Source organism: Epinephelus moara, chromosome 12 (assembly GCF_006386435.1).
Source record: "Epinephelus moara isolate mb chromosome 12, YSFRI_EMoa_1.0, whole genome shotgun sequence".
NCBI classification, from domain to species: domain Eukaryota; kingdom Metazoa; phylum Chordata; class Actinopteri; order Perciformes; family Serranidae; genus Epinephelus; species Epinephelus moara.
In genome coordinates this window covers 35,750,825-35,773,808 of record NC_065517.1, presented here as the reverse complement: position 1 = coordinate 35,773,808, position 22,984 = coordinate 35,750,825, and the positions used below count along the sequence as shown (strand labels likewise).

The 22,984-nt window shown below is 41.2% G+C and overlaps 1 protein-coding gene across 1 annotated transcript in view; it reads right to left on the bottom strand.

The window, feature by feature from the left end:
• Window positions 1-6,209: 6,209 nt before the first annotated feature.
• The window catches only part of LOC126398581 (forkhead box protein N3-like), a 101,062-nt gene continuing 84,287 nt past the window's right edge, over window positions 6,210-22,984 (bottom strand). Inside the window, exons 5-6 of the mRNA XM_050058039.1 lie at window positions 14,262-14,370; window positions 6,210-11,594 (exon numbers count right to left, since the gene is read on the bottom strand). Of these exons, the coding sequence (XP_049913996.1) occupies window positions 11,036-11,594; window positions 14,262-14,370 (668 nt within the window). The 3' untranslated portion in view covers window positions 6,210-11,035. The remainder of the gene's footprint in view (window positions 11,595-14,261; window positions 14,371-22,984) is intronic.

The window sequence follows — 22,984 nt, the reverse complement described above, 5'->3', positions numbered from 1 at the left end:
TTAGGCCAACTGTAAATATTATGACCCATATAAGGAATTAATCACAACACTCCATGAACCATACTCTTCACACAAAAGGTAAATAATATAATATTGATGTGGAGTAGGAGATTATTAATTTGTATAACAGTTAAACAAATAAAAAACCCAAAGGGAAACCTGGATGTCATGTTCATTAGTCTGTAACGCTCGGTGGTCAAACTGACTGAGAGCTAATTCCTGCATAATATGAGGACAAAGAGCAGAAGGGGGCGCTGTAACACAACTCTTAGACCACAGTCCTTTATATTCAATCAAGCCTGATCTTAACTTCCTTTGTTATCCATTTGTGCATATGATAAAATAAAACAAAAGAGAGTAAAATATGCATAATTTGTATGAAAAAAACCTCTAAGGGATTTTATTTACAATTTACAAACGGACATGTATATTTTAAAAAACATCTTTAAAAAAGTATTGGCTTCCAAACAAGCAAAAGACCAGGAAAGAAAAATAATAATTACATAAAAGGTACAATATACTCTTTTGTCTTATCATTATTATCATTTGTATTTATTTTTTTATTGAGTTTACAAAGAGACATATATTTTCTAAAAAAAAAAAAGGCAATGAATATTAATTTCCAAGCAAGCAATACTAGAGATTTTAAAAAGGCAACAGGAGAAAAATTAATAAAGTACAAAATACATTTGTGCATTAAAAAAATAGCACCACCAATACTACAGCTACGACTAATAATAAAAATGATAATAATAATAATTATTATTATTATTGCTATTATTATTATACTAACAATGCATACTTATTATTATTTACAAACAGACATAAATATCTTAAAAATGTCCTCTCAAAAATGGAAAACAAGCAAGTAAGCAATACTAGAGATAATAAAAAAATATTATTATTATTATTATTATTATTATTATTGTTGTTGTTATTATTAATCCTGTGTATAACTGACAACAGAGCGAACAAATAGAATTTCCCCTCGGGGATTAATAAAGTATATAAAATAAAATAAAATAAAATAATATCACAATAATTTTAGTTTTTCCTTTTATTTTATTTTATTTTAAGTGCCATGATTTGTCTTTGAAAATGATGATTCACAATAAAAATATTTGTAACAATAATTTATACATTCGTCTACCTAATTCAAACATTGCCCCCATTCTTTTCACAACTGTGCCACAGAAAATTATTTATTTATTTATTTACCCAATTTTCTCTCTGCTAACACACATTAATCAATAATTCTGTGCTGACTAACTTGCATTTGAGCTACATTTTTCAAGTGTTAGAACTTTTTGGCCCATACCTACTGTCAGTGATCAAACTTGAAAACTTCTGTAAGGGTTGTTGCACTTTTTATTTTACTTTATTTATGACAGTTTTGCAGATTATAATCTGACATACAAAACATGCTTTCTTCAAAGAATATCTTTAAATTTTATAGTTTTTTAAAATGCCATTAAGTTTGTTACTGTTGAAACTACATTTCTGTAATGTAACATTGTTCTCTGTGGGAATATCTGGTGCCTTTGTTTTAACACTTGTAATGTAGTAACATCTAACCGCCACAAGAGTGTGATCACACCACACAGCAGAACTCCAGAAAACAAGCTCTCGTTTTCCTGGCTCCATGACACACACAAACACACACACACAATCCAATCACTTTGTACAGCATGCAACTATTTTACACATAATTCAATAAAGGTGGAGACGTAAGTGAATTTTTGTATGAACCATGTCCGTAGGTTGTGTATGTTTAATCACAAATACACCTGTCCTGACGAGCAGGGGAACATTTCCAAAAACAATAAAGCTTTGCAGTAAATGAGAGCTGACAGGAGAACGTTACCTCCACTTCTGTCTCCATGGAAACTTGCCTCACTGGTCATTCTGTGGATATGGATGATATAGACCGGGGAACACGCAGCTCTCCGTGTATCAATCCACTTCAGCATGCCTCCTCCTGGACTCAATGTCAAAACTGACTTCATGAGATGGATTTCACTGAGGGGAAATTAAAGGCCTGTGTGACACTGATGAAAACACATGTTTGAATCTACTAATAACCTTTTTCTTTACAAAGTTGTGAGGAAGATGATTGGACACTTGTGCAGGAGCTGTTTCTCAAAATGTGAGATGTGATCATAAAGCTGCGTTATCTGAGGCGTGTCGTCGCTACCTTTGAGTCTCACTCTCGGTAACTGAGTGGTATGATGCCCTCTAAAGATCTAGAGAATGCACACTTTTCTCCCCCCTCTTTCTTTGCTGTAGTTGCATAGCAACAGAGGAGCTGCTAGCTCCAGTTGTGTTGGTGGTGGGAGCGCGCTGCACAGGGAGGCACTGGCTCGAGATTAAGCCTGTCTCGGCTTCAATTATGAATGGGCTTCCACTGCCACACGGCTCCAAAATGGCACCACTCAGTTTGATAAGGCATCGAGGAACTCTTTGGTACACTTAACTCTTTTACTTCTCTCCCTGAGGGAGGAGCCGAGTTTGACTTTAATCAGAAGTATTGAACTTAAATGATTAGAGGAAGTAAATGAATAATTAACTGGCGGAAGAGGCATGGTTATGATAAGACCCTTGTTGATGGGAATATGTGAGGTTAATGATTGAGGTCAGTCTTGAGAGCAAATTAAAGAGTCTCCAGTCTCACAAAGCTCGCACTCTACCAGCAAATGGGGGTTAGTGTGTGTTGCATGTTGAAGTGGTGAAAAGGAAGAGGGGGGTATAGAGAGGGTGATATGCTTCCTGTAAGCCTTTGCTATATTTAACTCTGAATTTTGAGAGGAAAAAATTAGGAGTGTAATAACACACATATTCGTGTTGAACCTTTGGGTACGAGGCTTTTGGTTCGGTACGCATTACAAACTGAACGATATGTTGAACAACACTTTCTCACTCCGACCTCGTCACACATCGACGTTTGGTCATGGACCTTCCACATCCAGATTTGACGTCCAAGGTACCCTGGGTGTGTTGGTTGTTGACGTTCTGGGATGGTGTGTCAAGTTCTTCCTGTTACATGCATTGTCTGTTTTCACGTTGATACATCACTGCAACTTGATGCTTTTTTTTCCTTCAACCGCTAATGCATGTGGTTGGGTTTCAGAAAAAAAGAACAGGGTTTGGCTTTATAATCTTACAGGAAGCAAACACAGCTCTCCTGGGTGAAAGTCAGTGTTTGTTGGACCCATCCAACACCACTCCCATCTGCCCTGTTAGGACTTTCACCGCCTTAACTTTCGTTCTTGTCCCGCCGCATTTCCCCGAAGCCACAAATCCCGGTAAACTATAACGGTGACCGGCCACGTATCATGCCGATGTAAACTATCCTGTTACATTTAGAAAATAAAATATACAGCTTAAACTGTTTTTAATATGTCCTCAGCACCATTGTGCTCCACGAGGCACGACGGAACAGGCAACATGCTGTCAGTCTCTCCCACTGAGGCCTTGATGAAGTGCACCAGGCTTTGAAGCCAATTTTCGTAGTGACCAAACAGTGGTACTGCAATTTCTGAGGTCCATTACGTGATGCCCTGTGGCCCAATAATACATTTTCCCATTGACTTACAATGGGAAATAGACGTACGTATATAAGTGGATCCATTTTCTGAGCGCCACAACGCCCGCAACTTGACTAGTTATAATATCAGGATTTGATCCATTCAGTCCGATAACAATTCAAAAGCCTAAAGGAGACGCAAGTTGAAATAATTTTATCCCCAATCAAGTTAGCGGAGGGCTAAACCGGAAGTTAGACGTTTGGCTCAACTGCTGTTAAGTCTCTATTGCTGGAACCATTTTGGCTTCATGTGCCACTGAGCAACTTTCATGGGAATGGAGGGGGCTGCGCCGCCAATGCCGTGTGCAGTTCTCATAATACATCCATGCTCCCACCCCCAAACCAAAACAGTCTACTCCAGTAAGACACACTGGGAGGCAGCTACGCTAAGCTAGCTCATTGCAAGACGGTTAGTAACGCCATTACCAGACCAGAAATAGAAGATCCTCTAATAACCTACAGGTCTGGTGTTTGGAGCCACTTCAGTTTCGCTGTGAATTATGAGGCGATGATGAGAGAGAGCGGTGGATAAAAAAACACCTAGCCAAAAAACGAGGTGCCCTGCAACTACAGACTCTCCGTAGCAGATAACCCAGGAGCACAGTAACATACATGACCTCTGAGCCAAAGCATGAGCTGCTGCGCTGTGACAGACCCTCTTTAGCAGCCAAGTCAGCGGCACAAACAGTCGATAGTTGCACGGTGCACACACCCCAAACCAGGGCACAATAGCCTCTGTGTGGCTATAGCCTCTCGTTCAGCAGCAGCTAACGGCAGCTAACGTTAGCACAAACCCAAAGCAGTGAGCAGTAACTGCTGGTGGGCCGGGTACATGAGCTCAATGGTTCCCAACTGGTCCAGCTACGGGGTCCAGATTTCTCTTTAGTCATTAGTTCAATATATTTAATATATTCGGTGTTATACTTGTGTTTGGACATGTCATCGAGCTAGTTTGCCGTCTCTGTCAAGTAGCTGTCCGTTCGTTATTCACTCTACAGCAGGAAATAGCACTTCAAAATAAAAACACTGTGCCAAAAATTCACTGTGCTTCAAAATTGTGTTTTTAAAACTTGACACATTCGTGAGTCACTTGCGGACTAGTCTGAGTGGGCAGAAGTTCGCCGCATAGATCAGCCTCTCATTGGGCGGAATAAGCCACCCGCTGAAGTCCCACCCTACCACCTCCGGTCGTGTAGCAGTTTTCAACACGTCCTTTACTAACTTTTGCGGTGTTTGATCTTGCGGGGATGTAGCCATTTTCCTGCCATGGTTCGCGTCCTGTAGGCGATATTTTTGTGGGCGTGTTACACCAAAACCTGTTTCCCCCCGGCAATATTTTTGCAAGCGTACCGTTGCTGTGGCACCGCCCAGAACGATTGTGATTGATTGAAATAAATAAAAAAAGCCGGGCATTTTTTTCTCCAATCTTAAAGTGAGAGTCGGCGCAGCCAGACCTTTCTTTTCTTGAGAAAGGTCTGGTGAGCGGGACTACTTGCGGACCCACTTTTGGACCAAGACCCACAAGTTGGGAACCACTATGTTAGCTGCCATAAGACTGAAAGCTACATTAGCGACGGCTGTTCAGCTTGTGTTTATATGAGTGTGACATTTAACAGAAATGTTTAACCATGTATTTATTAGACTGAAAAAGCACAGAGAGCTCGTGGGACGTAGCGAACTTGCTGCTGACACAGTGAGCAAAAGAAACAGCACTAATACTAATGTCAGTAGTAACATAGTTTTTATATTTTAGGACACAGATGATGAAAAACAGTTTAATGGTCTAACTTTACAGTTCTCTACACAGTTAGCAGTCTGATCACGTTTTCAACAAGTAACCTGTATAGAGTGCTCCAGGGATGACGTTTTCCTGTAGGCCAACACCAAAGTTAGCATCGCCCTGGTTCCCTCGTCCAAAAGCCTTTGCCATTTTTCCATTGGATTCTGTATTATTACCAAAAACAAACTCTATGGCAAACAAACATTTATGATATTTACAAGTTTTGCTCAAAAGCAATCGCCAGAAGTGAAAAGCTAACGTTAGGCTAACCTTAATTCTTGCTATGATGACGACCTAATGTCACCTAATTTAGCCACTTGTTAGTAATCGTATTTCTAAGACACATAGAAGCTTCAAAGTTCATGAGTGGGGGATTTACTGATGTATTTTATGTCGTAGAGCAAAACGTGAATGTCTCTTAAGCTTGTGTTATCCACAGACCTAATTTCAGGCATTTCACCAAAAACCAATTGACTTTGGGATGAGGAAACTGGAAGTGCAAAAATGCTAACTCATTTCTGGGTTTGGTACTCATTCTTAGGGCACTCTATCATGTGTTTAGAAAGAAATCACTGACTTTGCTTTACCCAGACTTAAACAAACCCACTTCAGCCAGACTGTGATTTCTGCTTTGTACAAAAAGCCCAAATGATGTTAGCTTTCATACATTTAAAATCTTAAAAAATAAGAATAAGAAATTTCTCTGGCATTTCTACATTAAACACACCACCTCATGTCTGTACTGTATCCAACCGAACTGCGAATTCTGTGAATCGTCCCACTCCTGGAAGAAACAGTTGCCTACCAGTCAGCTCACGTCCGTCAAAAGGAACAGCCAAACGAATCTTCTGCAACTCGTATTTTTTATTATTGCAACCAACTGGAAGACAATACATCACATAAACATCATTGCAGTTTTTCAGAAAATGGAAAACAAAATAAAACAACATTTATATATTTTTTGCCACGGTATTGGACAACGTTGATATTTACATGTAGTGATGAAATAGGTCTTGAAATCATTCTTTGGCAATATGATTGCACAATAAGGAGAGAATTGAACATTTACTGGAAAAAAAATAAAAAATAAAAACAACACCCGGGTGCACTCTGCATCACATCTCACAGATCAATAACAGTTTTGCATTTTGACATCTCTAACCTATGGCTTTCCAATATTCAGCTCAGACAGTCACCAGAAATAATGGCAGTATTGTAGATAATTTTGTCAGAGAGAGAAAACAAAACAGAAAATGAAAATGTGCATAAAAACATCAACAAATAAAAAATGGCAACTGTATTTTTTTTCATCGTATGTTTGGCAGGTTTGAAACGAACACTTGTTTTCGGGGCTTTTCAGGCAGTGACGTATATTTTCTTTGCTTTAAAATGTCCACGGTATATTTGATGTGTTTTTCCAGGACTCGCAGGTCAGGAGTTCATCTTTCCTGCATGTCGCTGAGTGAGTCAGAGGAAAAAAGGTGGTTGCTAAAGCAACACATTCTCCCCTCGACATGCCTCTTGCCAGCTGAACACGTTATTAGTCACCACAACAGTGGATTGTTGCTGCAAATACAGCAGAGTGCTTGACCTGGGCCGCGGGAGCACTCAGACAGATATCAGACGAGAGACGGATGGCACACAACAAGAACACTGACAGTGTCTCCTTTTAGCCTTTTTTATATGTCGGCATGGATACCATACAAAATGCAAAGCCAGTGATGCATGCTACAGGTGGCAGAGGACTGTACCAGTGGATGGGACATGCATTTGTTTGCCTGCTTGGCTCGCTGACAATCACTCCATTGAGCTTAAACACAAAAAAACCTCGTCTGACTGCTGCTACAACCGACACTTCCTCCTGCAAAGCTGCTTTTTATATGTACTGCATCTCCGCAGCTGTGGGGAAATTAATACTTTAATGCATTCCTGCTTCAGCAAAGCATGCTGTATAATGGCAGTGCAGTGTTTATATCACTTCTGATGCAAAAATGTCAAATGCTGCTCTTCAATCAGGTCAGTGGCTCCGTTTACATGCACACTAATATTCCACAGTTTTTCCCAATATGACAATATTCGGAATTTGATAGGGGCCATGTAAACAGCATATTCTTTAAGAGGCAGCCCTAGCCGGTATCATTCAGGTTGTAGGAGCATTCTTTGGACATGTATCCAGTGCATCCAGAACATACGTCTCAGTTGGGCTTTTTACCGCAGTTTGCATCCGATGGCTTCTTGCCTGTTCGTTGTACACAAACCAACTTGCCAACAATTTGCAAGGCTGGTGTAAAGATACACGCCTGGCAAGACCATCCTGATGATGTGAGCTCAACATCCTGTTTCGCGCCAAATCCAGTCAGAAGAACGGCGAAAACGTCTTTTCGTCCAAGAAACTCTCCGATTGCATCCTCTTGTTCTTGTTGAATTGCTGTTATTGACTCTCTTTCTGCAATAACGTCACTTATTGCTGTGTTTACTTTACTTGCTGTTCTGCAAGCTGTGGCCTGCATTTTACATCATGAACTACAACATAGTCTCTGACTGGCTGCTCACGTTGTCAACTACAGTTTGAATCTCTAACTGGCCCTGATTGGACTTTAATTTCTGGAGAGTGTTTGGAGCAACAGCGAGTCCAGACTGATACAGAGAGAGAGACAGAATGTTGAGCTCACGTCATCAGGACGGTCTGGATACATGCCCAAAATTAAAACCCACATTTCTGGTCAGAAGAAGAAACACAGCTTCTTTTAAATATTATGACAGACCTGGAAATCAACAGGTTTCTGGATTTGTGCAAGTATCAAAACACTGATATGGAGATAGATTTGTTTCGGTATTATTTGTGTGAGGAGATCAACAATTTGTGCGTAAATGTGTAAATAAAAACTATAAAACAACGTACACAAATACAAAAAAGATTTTTATATTACACAGATCTGCACATACACAAATTCCAAAACTAAAAAAAAAGGACTCAGTTTGCGTAAAATTAAGATTCACAAATATCTGTGTTTGAAAGTTATAAATGTTAGGAAGATAATCACAAATGCTTTTCATGTATTTGTAAATTAATTAAACGTATTCAAAGACTTTTTAAAAATTGTTTAATGTGTGCATTTGCAGATCTATTTTATTTTTGGCAAAATATTTTTCGAGTTTACACATCTTTTTTTGTATTTGTGGAAAGTATTTTATTTTGTGATCTATTCACACAAATAATGAGACAAATTAATCTCCACACATTGACCTTTTCAAGAAGGTGTTACAGGAATGACAGACGGAGGCTGTGTTTGCACGGTGTAACAGGTCCGCTGCCAGAAAGAAAGTAAAATAACAGACATTTCACTTTTCTAGATTTTGACGTGATAAACAACAAGTAAGGCCAGGTTAATGGGAGTATACACAGCTGCATGTGAACAGGAATATTGGTGGAATATCTATTATCTTTTTCACCATGTTAACAGCTCAGTGGGCGTATTGTCATTTTTGGAATAAGGGAAAAAGTGGAATATTTTGTGCATGTAAACATAGTCAGTGTTTTCATGATTCACATGCACCTTGTAGAGTGGCGAAATATATTCAACAAACCATCTTATCTGTGGACTGGGTTCTTGAGATAAATATGCAAGCTTGACATCCTCATCCTTTAATCAAAGGGTTAACAATACTGTATGTAAATAAAAAGAAAATCTGTCTTTTATGCCGTCTCCTACATTCCTCTTTCTTTTCAACTTCTTCGTAGCCTTTTTGGAGATATGAGGTTCTTTCAGGACACCTACAAAGTTTCCCCGTCTGATCCAAACACGTACACAGATGGAAAATAAGGACACATGTACATTTACACACAGGCGAGAGGAAAACAAAAAGAAAAGAAACAATACTGTTATAAATAAAGACGTTCTGTCCAAACATGTCAGAGACATGACAACAGAGGTACTGAGGGCAGGCAGGCAGGCAGGCACAATGTTAAAGGGTGTGTGTTCCTTGGGCACACAAACTCACACACTCTACAGATGTGTTCTGAAATAACACTGGGGTTAACATTGAACACCTAAAAACCACTGTACAGGCAGAAGAAGACGGAAGCCCACCCCTAAGAGGTGATTCAGCTGGCCTACGTAGCCTGAACCCGAAGCCCAGAGGGCCTCTTAAAAATTGCAGAGTGATCTCCCCCACGCTCCTCCCTGAAGACGTGTCTTTGAAAGCCCGCTCAGAAAAAAACAAAACAAACAAAACAAAACAAAAAAAGGAACCCAAAAGATTCAAAGGAACAACAACAACAAAAATCCAATATAATCACGGGTATAAGAATTGGCGGCAAAACTTTTTTTCTTTCCTCTAGGATCAAGGTTTATATGAAAATAAGTCATGCTTCATGCTAAATACATCGTTTATCTTACATGATCTTTGAATAAAAAAGATTTGCTTTTTATCTTATTTACAAGCACCCATGCAATATAACTGAGAAAGTCCTGCAGGTCAAATTGCTTCAATTAAGAAAGGAAAAAAATAAAATATTTTCTAACCTTTTTACAGAGTTGTCCACACGGGACAAATTGCTTATATCTTTATGAGGGTAGAGTGAGGGTAAACAGACACAAACAGAAATCTAAACCCACAGTTCATGTATATAGTTCTTTGACACTGTCAAAATGAAGAGGAAGGTGTGGCGGCTACTGGTAGCGACCATATTATCTATACCAGGTGTCTACGTCTATGGACAGAAGTACTGGGGAGGTTTAAGGGACGTTTACATTATGCAACAACAACAACAAAATGAAGGAGATATTGCCTCAGACCCGGCACACTATCCATCTCTATGGTGATAAACATGACCTTTTTTTTTTTATTTTAAAATATCTATCTTAAATACTATGAGTGCTCTTGAAATAAACCATGTCTTTACCCATGATGCTTCTATTATAAGTGGTGTTAAATAATCTTAAGTGCATGAATATATATCACATTGGGTTTTACAATTATTTTCGGTCACCCCCCCCCCCCCCCCCCCTCGCTCACTATGCCTTCTTGTGTTTTTTTTTTTGTGTGTGTGTGTTTTTTTGTCAGCTGTCGTATCGGCTACATGAAGCAACCTGGTCGCTTATCTTTGGCACAGTCTCACATTTGTGCTCGTGGATGTCGGAGAGTGACGCTTTAGCGTTTAGAGCGGCGGCCGCGAGAGCTCTAAGTCTTGTTAAATAGGCTCTGCCGTCTTTGCTGGCATCACTGCGAGATTGCTACAGATTCACATAGAAACAAACAGGTAAGACAAACAGCCATCTTCTTCTGTGTTTATGTACTGTAACGCTCCTCAATGTGATTCCGTTTTGTCGTGTCGTCCAAATTAGTGACAAAACATGCTCGTTTTTTTTTCTTCTTTTTTTTTTTTGTGTATGGCTTTCATCCCCTTTTAAACAACAAAAACAACAAAGACACATGAGAGATACCCATTGATGTTAGTGTTGCTGAACATGTAGGAAAACATAGATTTTTGATATTGCCACAAATAAGTAGGATTCACCTAATGCCCTGCAGATAGATAGAGGGAGATGAGAAGTGTCCGTTGAGACTAATGCTGTAGTAACGTTACCTGTTGACCTATTTGTGTGTACGTGTCTGTGTGTGTTCATGTGTGTTAGCTGTGTGTGTTTGTCATGTACTTGTTCTATGTGTTAGTTTCTCAGGGCCTCTTTCTGCTCCTTCTGGCCCTTGGCGGTGCGGTTTGTGATGTTGTTGAGGCAGGCTCTGACCCCCGCCAGGTGGAGCAGCGACCCCGCCGCCTCCTTCATCTCCTCGTCGTCGCTCTCCGGCGGCTTCTCCACCGCCGCCGCGCGCCGCTTCTTCAGCGGCAGCGTGTCGCTAATGCCCCTCGCTCGGTTTTTGGTCCAGGGCAAGCTGCTCCCTGCCAGAGTCCCAGCTCCCGGCCCCGAGCTACGTCTCTGTCCGCGCAGGGGCTGCTGGGAAATGTAGGTAGCGGCGGCGGTGGCGGTGATGTGAGAATCCAGAGGGATCTCCCGGGGCTCGGGCTTGACGTCTGATTGGATCTCCACGGCAATGATGTCGTCGTCGTCCAGAGGGGAGGAAGGGGTGCCGGCCTGGGAGGAGCACAGCCTGCTGGGGGATTTGGCGGTGCTGTAAGTGTGGTCGTCCTGGAGGTCCTCGCTGCAGAGCGGAGGAGAGTAGCGGGAAGGGCTGTCCTGTCCTCGGCTTAGATAATCTCCCAGGGATGATCTGTACGAAACAAGGACACAGAGCGAGACAGAATATTGTTACTGGTGCTGTCACGCTGCCAGCCAGGTGGCCCGCCTGTGTGCGCCTCACTCCACTGAAGCCGCTCCAGTTTGCTCTGCATTTGGCTGCGGAGCAAAAAGAATTCACGTGATAATCTATCAACCTCAAATATCCCCCCAGGGCCTCATGTGCATATTTCTCAGGTCAGATTAAAAGCTCGTATCTCCAAAAAAGAGTCAGCCTTTCCTTTCAGAAATGAGCAGACTCATTTTCAGATTGCCACCTTTGCATTTTTCAAATGACACAGTGCATTCTGAGCAGCTCTCACACTCCCTAAGGTTGTGAAACTTGCTCAGCACATAAAGGACCTTGCGAGCTTTAAAGTCAGAACGCCACAGCGAAGCCATTTAACCACTGTCCACTATACATCAGCGCCGACATTATACTGCAACACATATTTTGCTCTATTAGTCAGAAGACACTTTTCTCTGTAAGGCATTAAAGGACAGGGGTGCATTCTGACAACCAATAAATCAAAAGGAGCATCGGCGGTGTGCCCTGTCCCCTGGACATTTTCTCCCTTCAGAACGAGAGGGTTAGCATATTATTAATATCTTATAAGAAAAACATGCACCCCTTACAGTGATCAAATATTCACTGCATACCTTTAGTGAGACTTTGGAGATGTTTAATTCATTATGCGGCGCAGGCCATCATACTCTTACGCTCCTATGATGGATGTGCATGTCCATGCATGCTCCGAATGTTCTTTGAATCACGAGGCCTCTCCCTCTAATAAACCTGTTTGTGTGTGTGTGTGTGAGAGACCGTTATATAAACACACCTGGATAAAATGTTCTGAGCAGCAGGGAGCGTGTGAATGCCTCTGACTGTTGGTCACAATAAAGATGTAATTATGTAAACTATCAGTGGAAAATTTCGGTCTGTTCTGCGTGTGTGTGTGTCTGAAGGCTACTGTATGTGTGTCTGTGGGTGTGTCTGTGTGTCTGTGAGGGAATGTGTTTGGGAAAACCCTGACTGTCATTAATTATATGCTTAAAGGGACAGTTCACCCCAAAATCAAATATTTTCCCTCTTACCTGTAGAGCTGTTTATCAGTCTTGTATTGGTCTCTCCAGCATGATTGAACTAGATGGCACTCAGCTTGTGGTGCTCAAAGCACCAACAAAATAAATTTGAAAAACTCAACATCAGTGTCTCTTTGCAGAAATCATGAGCAGGTTACTCAAGATAATCCACAGACCTTGTTGTGAGCAGTTTCATGTAGGAACAACTTATTTTTCACTGCTCAGAAAGAAGTGTGCATCTTTTCATGGACGACAACAAATAGTAACAATAAGGGCTCGTACACATGCTGCATTTTTTGCACCCTTGAATCCAAATGTTTAAATGTAGACACAAGAACAGAGCACTAAAGACTGAGTGGAATGCTGCGGCAGCATGCAAACATTCCCAAGCAACGGTTGCCCCCTGAATTCAAATTTTGGAGAGCAGCAATGCGCACCACTTCATGTGACGAGGAATAACCAATCACAGCTGGCAAATTTCTTTCAATTCTTCCATAAATATCACTCTGTGTTGGGTCCAGGGTTCGAATCCTGCTGGGGTCGACGTCAGCGAAGGCATGCGGTCGCAAGACGTTCCCACCGTCGAATCATACGGGATCAGATCCCTTAAGGAGGCTTCAGGATAAGAAGTAACTCCAGAATCTGAGCCAAGTCCTCTGCGTCTCAAGCCCGTTGAAGACGAGAGGTTCCAGATGTAAAAAGCAGATTTTATAGATGCAACACTTGTCCCGGTCCTAAACCTGCTTTCGTACCGCTGCCCTGACAACCGCTTACGTGCAAGAGCATTGCCCAAAAAGAAATGCATCATTAAAAGCAGCTGCTGCCACTACAGTCCAGGGCTGCAATCACAGGCAGGCGCTTTAGTGAATGTCACTGGAGGAAATGCAAGCAAACTTGGCGGCATGTAAATCAGGGGTCCTCAATGTTTTTAAGGTACTCAGCAACCATTCACCTGCACTCACACACTGATGGAACAGCCATCGGGAACAATTTGAGGTTCAGTAGCTTGCCCAAGGATACTTTGACATGTGGATTGGAGAAGCTGGGGATTGAACCGCAGATATTCCATTTAGCGCAGTGATATAAACGCCCCCTGCTAGCTCACCTGAGCTAGCGAATGTTACAGCTTACGTGAGGAGGACGCCATTAATTTTAACATCTTGTGCTGTCATGACCACGTGCCTCTCTTCCATGAGTAGATGTACACTTCCCTCTGCGCAGTGATACAGTTGGCAGGTGCAGTTTGACAGAAAGAAAATAGTTCCTACATGAATCTGCTCACAACAAAGTCTGTGGATTATCTTGAGTAACCAGGTCATGATTTCTGGAAAGAGACATTGATGTTAAGTTTTTCAAATGTGTTTTTTTGGCGCTTTGAGCACCACAAGCTGAGTGCCATCTAGTTCTATTATACTGGAGAGAATGCAGACATCTCTACGGCTGATATCTCCAACACTCGGCAACTCACACCAAAACAATCTAGACTGATGAACAGCACTACAGGTAAGAGGAGAAATATGTGTTTTTGATTTCGGGGTGAACTGTCCCTTTAAGGTGAACAGGAGCAAAGTTTACCCACCGTATGGCCGAGGTTCTGCTCCCCACAGGGCTTACAGGTAGGGGTCTTATCACAGGGAAGAGTGCCTGGCTCCTGACGCGGGCGCCATTTTGGATCACACCACGAGGAACTGAAAGAGAAAGAAAGCAGCAGACGTTAAAAACACACACGCCACATCACTCACATGCAACACACAAATCAGCGTCAAAGCAGGAAGGAAACACACTCTCAAAAAAACCTGATCGGACCTGGATAAGACCCCGGAGCAGCTCGATGAGCATTCACTGACCGTCTGAGGAGGCCAACAGGGCAATATTGATGAGCAAGGCAAGGTTAAATGGAGCGGGAAAGCGTCATAAATGAGTTAAGGCCGCTGCGAATCATTCAATTACCAACGACCGCTGGGCTCGGCTAAATCCAGCCTGTCTGACGCTGTGGGCTGAACAGCAGGCGGCTCAAAATTAAAGGGAGGCACCTCACACCCTAAACTGTGTGAGTAATGACACATTTATCTCTTTAAAACTTACTTCAAACTCATTAAATGTACTTTTTAAAGCAAGCCTCGCACAGAACTCCAAATTTATGGCTCAAATAAGGCTTTAGAAAATGTTTAGACAGTATTTTAGTATGACTCCAGATATTTTTTCTGCTCTTAAAGTGTACATTATTTTCTCGATTAATTGTTGAAGCATAGTAAGATAGCATATTTAAATTGTTTGTTTAGTGATGAGCAAGATGGCGCCCACTGTGGCAGATGTTTTTTCTTGTTACTGACACTGTATATTTGTATATTGTACAGTGCTTTTTTGGATACATTCTTTACATTATGTTCTTTTTTTAGTCTGTATCTCTTGTGATATCTTTTATCTTTTACTTTAATATTTTCTTAAGTTCTTGTATTCACATATTTCACTTTTTATACCTCATTAAAACAGCAAAGGAAGAATCTGATGACAAATGGAAACATGTTTTTTTTATTATGCACATGACAATAAACACCTTGACTTTACTTTTCCAGAACACGACTCCAAAACCCTAAAATATTACGTTAGAGGTCGGAGAATCTGGAACATTTTGTGCTTAAAAAATGACTTAAACTGTTAATGAATCACTAAAATGACTACGGGCGATTAATTTTCTGTCAAATAATTGTTTAAGCTTTGCTTAGATACATCATTTCCCTGCACCTCTACCAGTGACACATTGACTTGAAGGTGAACTAAAGATGAATTAGTCGCACACACATCTGTATCAATCATGTCCCACAGTTCACTGTGAGTGTCAGAGTTTAAGGAACGCTCAGTTAACTTCCAGTCCTGAAGAACTGCATATAAACTGAGTAGTCAAAGTTCTTAGGAGCGCAGTGGGCTCCATCTTTGTTCTCTATTTTTTAAATTGTAAATCACTTCGTAATTAATCTGAGCTTTTATATCTATTTTATCTCTTTTATTGTAAACGTGTATCCTTTATTATGTTTTGTATTTTATTGCTCTATAAAGCAGGTGTATAAACTGCACTATACAAATAAAGCTGCCTCGCCTCAGTCATTAAGTGGAAGTTTTGAATAGGGACAGGAATCAAGAACCGGTTCCTAACTGTCTGATCCGTCAGAGTCATATTCCTCTGAGCTTATTGGTTCCTTTTATTCATACCGACATGTGTCATGTGTCTATGCTGCTGGAAAGTTGGAACAAGAAGTCATGGTGGAGAGAAAGAAACAGCAAAGTGGGGGCTTCATTTCACAAAGACAGATGAAAATAGTGCTGCTTGTGATGACGTCATAAACAGATCATATAGAGTCAGGGTGGAAACAGCAGCAATATCCTGAAACATCTTTCTACTAGAGATGTTCCGATATAACTGTTTTCTTTCATGTGCAGATTCTGACACCTGAACATGCGCACTAGAAAGTACCGATACAACACCATTATATTAAAAATAAATAAATGAATTACCAGTGGCATACTATTAACCCTGTATGGATATGAAATGATTGCAATCGCTATTTGACATGGCTCGGGTTAACCCTCTGTCAAACTTTAACAAATACGTACAGACGATGAATGCAATCACACTTTCCTTTAACTTAAAAGTCATAAAAACGTATTTTTTTAATCTGTCATCCAAAAAAAATCATTATGCACAGAAACCTTGCGCACTGATTCCTGTTGAAAGTGAGCTATTTGAGTTATGAAATGATTCTGTGCACCCCGTTCCTCAGACTTGTCACCGTTGTGTCCCACCGGCACATTTCAGTGTGCAAGGTTTCTGTGCGTAACTTTTTTTTTTTTTTCTCGGATTAAGAAAGTGCATCTGAAAAAATGGACCCAGCGNTATTTGAGTTATGAAATGATTCTGTGCACCCCGTTCCTCAGACTTGTCACCGCTGCGTCCCACCGGCACATTTCAGTGTGCAAGGTTTCTGTGCGTAACTTTTTTTTTTTTTCTCGGATTAAGAAAGTGCATCTGAAAAAATGGACCCAGCGTGCAAAGCTTTGATCCAACAGCTCTCTGAAGGCTCTGGGAGAAAATAACACCTGTTCCATAATTTTTAAGACAGACGAAAGATTTCCGAGAAAACTGACAATTTTTCCAGGCGAAATTACTTTAAAGTTTATGAATAAATTCCGTGACACTGGATCGGTACATAAACTTGTGAACTCGCCAATACCTGCTTCATCGTTTTTATCAATACCGGAGGTATTTCTGGAACAACTCTACTTTCCATGCAGTTTAATTTTCCAGGAACTCCATGTAGGGCTGCAACTAAAGCTTACTTTCATTATTGATTAACCTGCAGAGTCCAAAGTGACGTCTACAAATTGCTTTTTTTGTCAAACCAACAATCCAAAACCCAAACACTCTTCATTTACTATAATAAATAACAAATAAAAACAATCAATTCTCACATTTTTTATCCAATTTTCACTTAAAAAAATGACTCAAACAATTAATTGATCATCAAAATATTATTTGAGTTATTTTCTCTCTAAAGACTGATTGATTTATCGACTAACTGTCACAGTTATTTGACACTCTGTTATAATAATGTCAGCACCATGCAGGCAGGCCGAGCAGATTTCTTTCTTTGATTAAATGAAAGCGAATACTGTAAAAATATTCTCTTATTTCATCCACACTGTGTTCAGACTCAGAGATATTAAAACAACCTGTGTGAGCCTTCTTTTTTCCAAAACACGAAACTGATCAAGAATCAATAGGAATCAATAATGGCACTGGTATCAATAAAATCTTGTCAGTTCCCTAGTTTGTAACAATCAAGGCTCTTCCTGTCTTTGTCCATCTGGTCATCAGTATCCAGGCAGAACAGGCTCAGTCAAGGAGGAGAGAGGAGAAGGTGGCCCGATGGCCGCGCTCACCAATTGTCAAGGAAACTAGAGAATCTACCAGAAGGACGACGCCGCAGCACTCCATCGAAGCGCCATTTCACTCCACTGAATAAACAGGCATATGGCGACCCACCTGGAGTTTACCAAATACTGCTTCTTCCTCTGATCTAATGAGACTGAAATTGAATTCTGGGGTCTGAAAGCCAAACGTTTCAACTGGCAAAAACCAGGCACTGCTTATCACCTGACTATCACCTGGTGTCACTACACCGTGTTGGCAGCACCGCACAGACGGAGCCAAATAACAAACAGGCCCCTCAAAGACAACAGTTCACCTTCCAGCAACACAACAGCCTGAAGCGCACATCCAGGATAATGGACTGGCTTTGGAACAAATCCCTGGATGTCCTCGAGTGGCCCACCCAAAGCCTGGACTGGAAGCCATTTGAGAATCTGTGGGGACACCTGAAGATCACGGTTTACCAACGCTCCTAATCCAAACTGACAGCTGGTAGACGCCAAGACTTAAAGCTGGAGTCAGTCAATGCATCGTCTGCGTCCTGCAGTGACACTGCAGTTTATGATCTCTTATACAGCTGCATCTAAGGGGGAGTTTCTTTTTATAGTTTATTTGATTTCTTGTCCTAAATTAGACGAGAAGATCAATACCACTCCCACCACTGTGTGTAATGGTAAACATGAAGCTAGGGCTAGCAGCCTGTTAGTTTAGCTTAGCATAAAGACTGAAAAAAGGGGGCACAACACGTCATTTTTATAATTTTTTTGAACAGATTAAACAAGTGAAATTTAATGTATGACTTAATTTGCTCTTCTAGCTTCTCGCTTTTTGCCCTCGTTTCCAGTCTTTATTCGAAGCTAAGCTAACAGGCTACGAGCTGTAGCCTCATATTTTCTGGTTGCTGCCGCCTTTTATCAAATCAAATATTTATTTATTTATTTCTTGCACTGCACTGTATCTTTTATTTTTGTATTTTATCTGATCGTCTTATTCTACCTTAGATTGGTTTTTAATTGTATTTAAATATCTTTTATGTGTTTTTTTTTTTTACTTTGTCTTGGTGTATTTTAAGTTTTATGCAGAGCACTTTGAATTGACTTGCTGCTGAAATGTTCTTCATAAATAAACTTGCCTGTCAAATATGACATGAGTGGTATCTATCATCTTATCTAACTTAGCAAGTGAGTGAATAATAGTATTTCCCAAAATGCTGAATGTATACATTTTTAAATTTCTAAATATGTGTTTGTCACTCTACCATGATGAAGTAGGTTTACCTGGGAAAAAATAACTTTAAGAATCACTTTGGTTTGTATGTAATTAGCTCCCCCGCCATTATATCCATTTGACATTTTGATTCAAGGCTGTAGGTTTTGTTTTAACATTAAAGGGGACACATATAAAACTGAGGCTTTGGGGTTCTCCGCCTGAAAACTTGAGCATTTAACTTCTAATTTCCTGCATTCTGGTGAATTTTTATGCATCAAATGTTGCCTTTTCTACATCAGTTTGTTGTCGAAGTGTCTTTAATCTTGTCAAAATAGCAGATAGCAGAGGACCCCTAAAATCTGTGCCTATGAGACTAGATTTCATCTTAGATTTTGGATATTGTAATACTGCAAGCGTTGTCTTTTATGGTTTTACAGTAAAATGATGTAATTTTCTGAAGACTAGCTAGCTCTATTATTTTCCTTTGCCCACCAGCACCAGTAGTCTACCCTATAATACTGTCATCATATCAACAAGTATTTAGATAGATGCACTCATTATGAAATTCTGGGCCGGTACTGATGCCAATTTTTAAAATGACAATTTGGTTGATAGCCGATACTTGAATTTTTTTTGCTGATTTGATTTGAACTTTGTTTTTGTAAAGGCCTGCCACTGTCAATACATCCTGCAAATCAATCAACTCTTGAAGCACCCTGCATCATCTAAACAGTGAGTAAAATGAAACCAAAGACAGTGAGTTTATCATATCTCCTGTTATGGCGTCTGTGGGCGGCTATTTTGAATTTATTTGGAAGCCACAATACTCATTTTTACTGAACAGAGCATGAATGCATCTGTGTCTGTGTCACTCTGCAGTTACACCTCCTAAACACTAGTCAGCGGTGGGGTTTCTGTGAAGTGCTGTAAAGTTTAGTTGATTCAAAANAAGGTAATGTTACAAAATTCAGCTCCATTACAACTCACAAGGTTCACTGACACAACAACTGTCTTATACTAAACATGTTTTCCAAACAAATATAACATGCTAATGTTATTAGTGCCAGCCTATGGCATTTTACATTGTATAAATTAGCCTAGCGACTAGTGGACCTTTCCTCTACTCATATGAACTATACTGTCTGTATAATACAGACAAATACAGACTATAACTGTCTTATACTGAACACGTTTTCCAAAAAAATACAACATGCTAACGTTAGCCTGCGCAAAATCAATGTGACATAACAGAAACATATTGGCCACTGCCATCGGTAAATGTCATCTAATTTGAAGACAGGCCGATTACAGTCAACAAGGCAAATTTCGGCCAATGCCAATAAATCGCTGCATCTCTCAAACAAACACCGAGCACCACAAACAGTTTGTTTCTTCGGCAGCTTCAGAATTTCTACCAAGGTCAAAGTCTTGACTTTGGTTTCCTGCTGCCTGACCACTTCCACAAATACTGAATGGACCATTAAAGAGCAGAGGAGAGATCTGTGTGTATGATTCCAACTCTGTAACAGCTGTAAATCTATTATCTTTACTGTCTGTGTAGCAGAGGAGCAGAGAGGAGAGGACCAGAGGAGTGTATGTGTACGTCTGAGCCAAAAGCCTCTCATTACTCAGGCCTGGCTGCTCACCACAGACATCCCAGTTCACTAAAACAGCTGTCATTTTCATCTCCAGGGTCAGTTTGCATTTTGCAAATGATGACCTGCCGTTTGCTTTGTCTGCCGCAGACACATTTGTTAAGGTGCGAATACTAAAATCATTTTAGCATCGATGTAGCTTGAGCTTTTTCTTTTTTTAAAAATCTCAGTAAATGTGTGATTGATGTTACGAGGAGAAATCTAATTCACCCCAGGAACCACAGACTCATTAAAATATACACGTTGTGATGGCGAGGCCCCCCAGAAACCCTCCCACAACGTATATTTGCTTCATGTTGTAACACACAGATGAATTATGATAGGACTGTTTGTCGTTGTTGGTGTGTTTCTGTAGCCTTCCCCCGGCCGGCTGTGTCCACAGTAATCTTATTGACTCCAGTTAGTGTGGCTCTGCCCCTGATATCTCCAGCTCTGCTCTCCATAACCTTATAAGTAGGTCCCTGCACAGAGTCTCTTTTGTAATCTTGATCACTCGCTGCATGGCCGTGTGTGTGCGTGCGTGTGTGTGTGTGGGCAGTGCATTAGGTCTCCCCGGGTTGATGTGCACCCACCCCTCCTTCCCCACCTCGCTGCTCCAGTCAGGCTTTGGGTTGCCATAGCAACGGCTCCCCTTCCACATGCCACAGAGTGGTAGATCATGCATCAGCAGAGAAAGTGATAGAGAGAAGCAGCGAGAGAAAAGGGGGGAAAGGAAATACCAAGCTCTGTTTGACATGGCCTCTCATAGCTCAGCGACACACTCCTGACCACCACTGTTTACCCTAGATACACACACACACACACACACACACACATACACCTCCCTCCAAGCACTGACTCCTCGTATGTGGATCTGCACCTCCTCACTTTGCTGTTTGAATTTCTCAGCTTCTCTTTGTCTTTCTAATTCTGTCCCCCTCTTGTTGATTTCTTTCCCTCTCTATCGATCTTGCTGTCATTCTATGTATAGTGGTGACTCATATCTCCAGCTGAGCGTGCTCGCCGTCCCTGCAGGTAAAAAAGCCTGGGACATATGCTAAGGAGATGAGGTGACAAACTAAGTGGGGAAAGAGCAGCCGGCGCTCCCGAAGCCCATCCTCACTCACTGAGATTGAGCAATACATTTTACAAGCTCAAAGCAATAAAAAAAACAAAACACACTCAGCTTGGTAGCAAGACAAGCTGAGGAAAAAAAATGTAAATACAGAAGAGACGAGGTGTCTGTCTGCATCTCTGCCTTTTTCCTGGAGAGAAAATATCCTCTAGTCTGTCTTTTTTCCTACGTCTGGTCAGCTGCTCTGCCTTTCTGTCTGCTTCCTACGTCTTCGCCTGCCGCTCGTCTCCCTGCCTGCCTGTTTTCCAGGGCAAGCGGAGCCCTCAGCCTCCCTCCCCTCGCCGCTCTCATGTGCCGTATACGCACTCAGCCTCCTCTGCTCTCCTGTTAAATGAGTTCCACATGGCCCTGCAGGCTGCAGTCTCTGCTCGGCTGGCAGAGGAGCGAAGCACCAAATACACACAGACACACACTCGCACGGTCCAAAGGTTCAAAGGTCACTCCCAGCGGAGCTCGAGAACGCAACCGTTTGAAAGTGGCCTCTCGCTCAGTCAAAACACCCCCCACCTGTCTATCTGCCTGCTTGGCTGCCGTGAGTTAAACTGAGAACAGAGTCTGAGGGCAGGATGCATACTAATGTCGTCTGACTGACTGACTGACTGACTGACTGACTGGATTGCTGGTGGGCTGGCAGATTAACTGGATGGCTAACTGGCTTGTCTATCTGACACTCCAGCTGAGCGTCTAAGAGGCAGGCTGACTGACATGTGCTATGACTTACACAGGGGAGACAAAATAAAGCAACACTGTAAAACCTAAAGGGTAATTCTGGCATTTTTCAACCCGGAGCCTATTTTCCAATATTTATTTGTCCAAGTGACTGATGGGAACAACAGTTTTTAAAACCGGTCCAGCAGCCAGCAGCTGCAAAACAGGCTGCAATGTAACCCATCGGGGCATTATGCACCATCAATTCACATCCACTAAAAGTGTTTGTTTTTGCCACTGACAGACTCAGATTGTTATTATAAAGCGGGATTTATACTTGTGTGGCAGAGCCTACGCTGTTGTGAGCATTTATACTTGTGCGGTGGTGTGTCACTCTGCAGTTACTGTAAAGTGCTGTAAAGTTTAGTTGATTCAAAACACACATCAAACACACATTAAACATGGCTTAATAGAGACAATTTCAAACACAAGTACACAAATCAGCTTCACTATAACTCACAGCATTCACAGACAAAACAACTGTCTTATACTAAACATGTTTCCCAAACAAATACAACATGCTAACGTTATTAGCACAAGCCTATGGCATTTTACATTGTAGAAATTAGCCTAGCGACTAGCGGAGATTTCCTCTGCTCATATGAAGCCAGGATAAATCACACACATGACTTAGAATGATATTTTGTGGAGGCTTTATTGTCTTCACAATTTATCGTTTCTTATCTGTG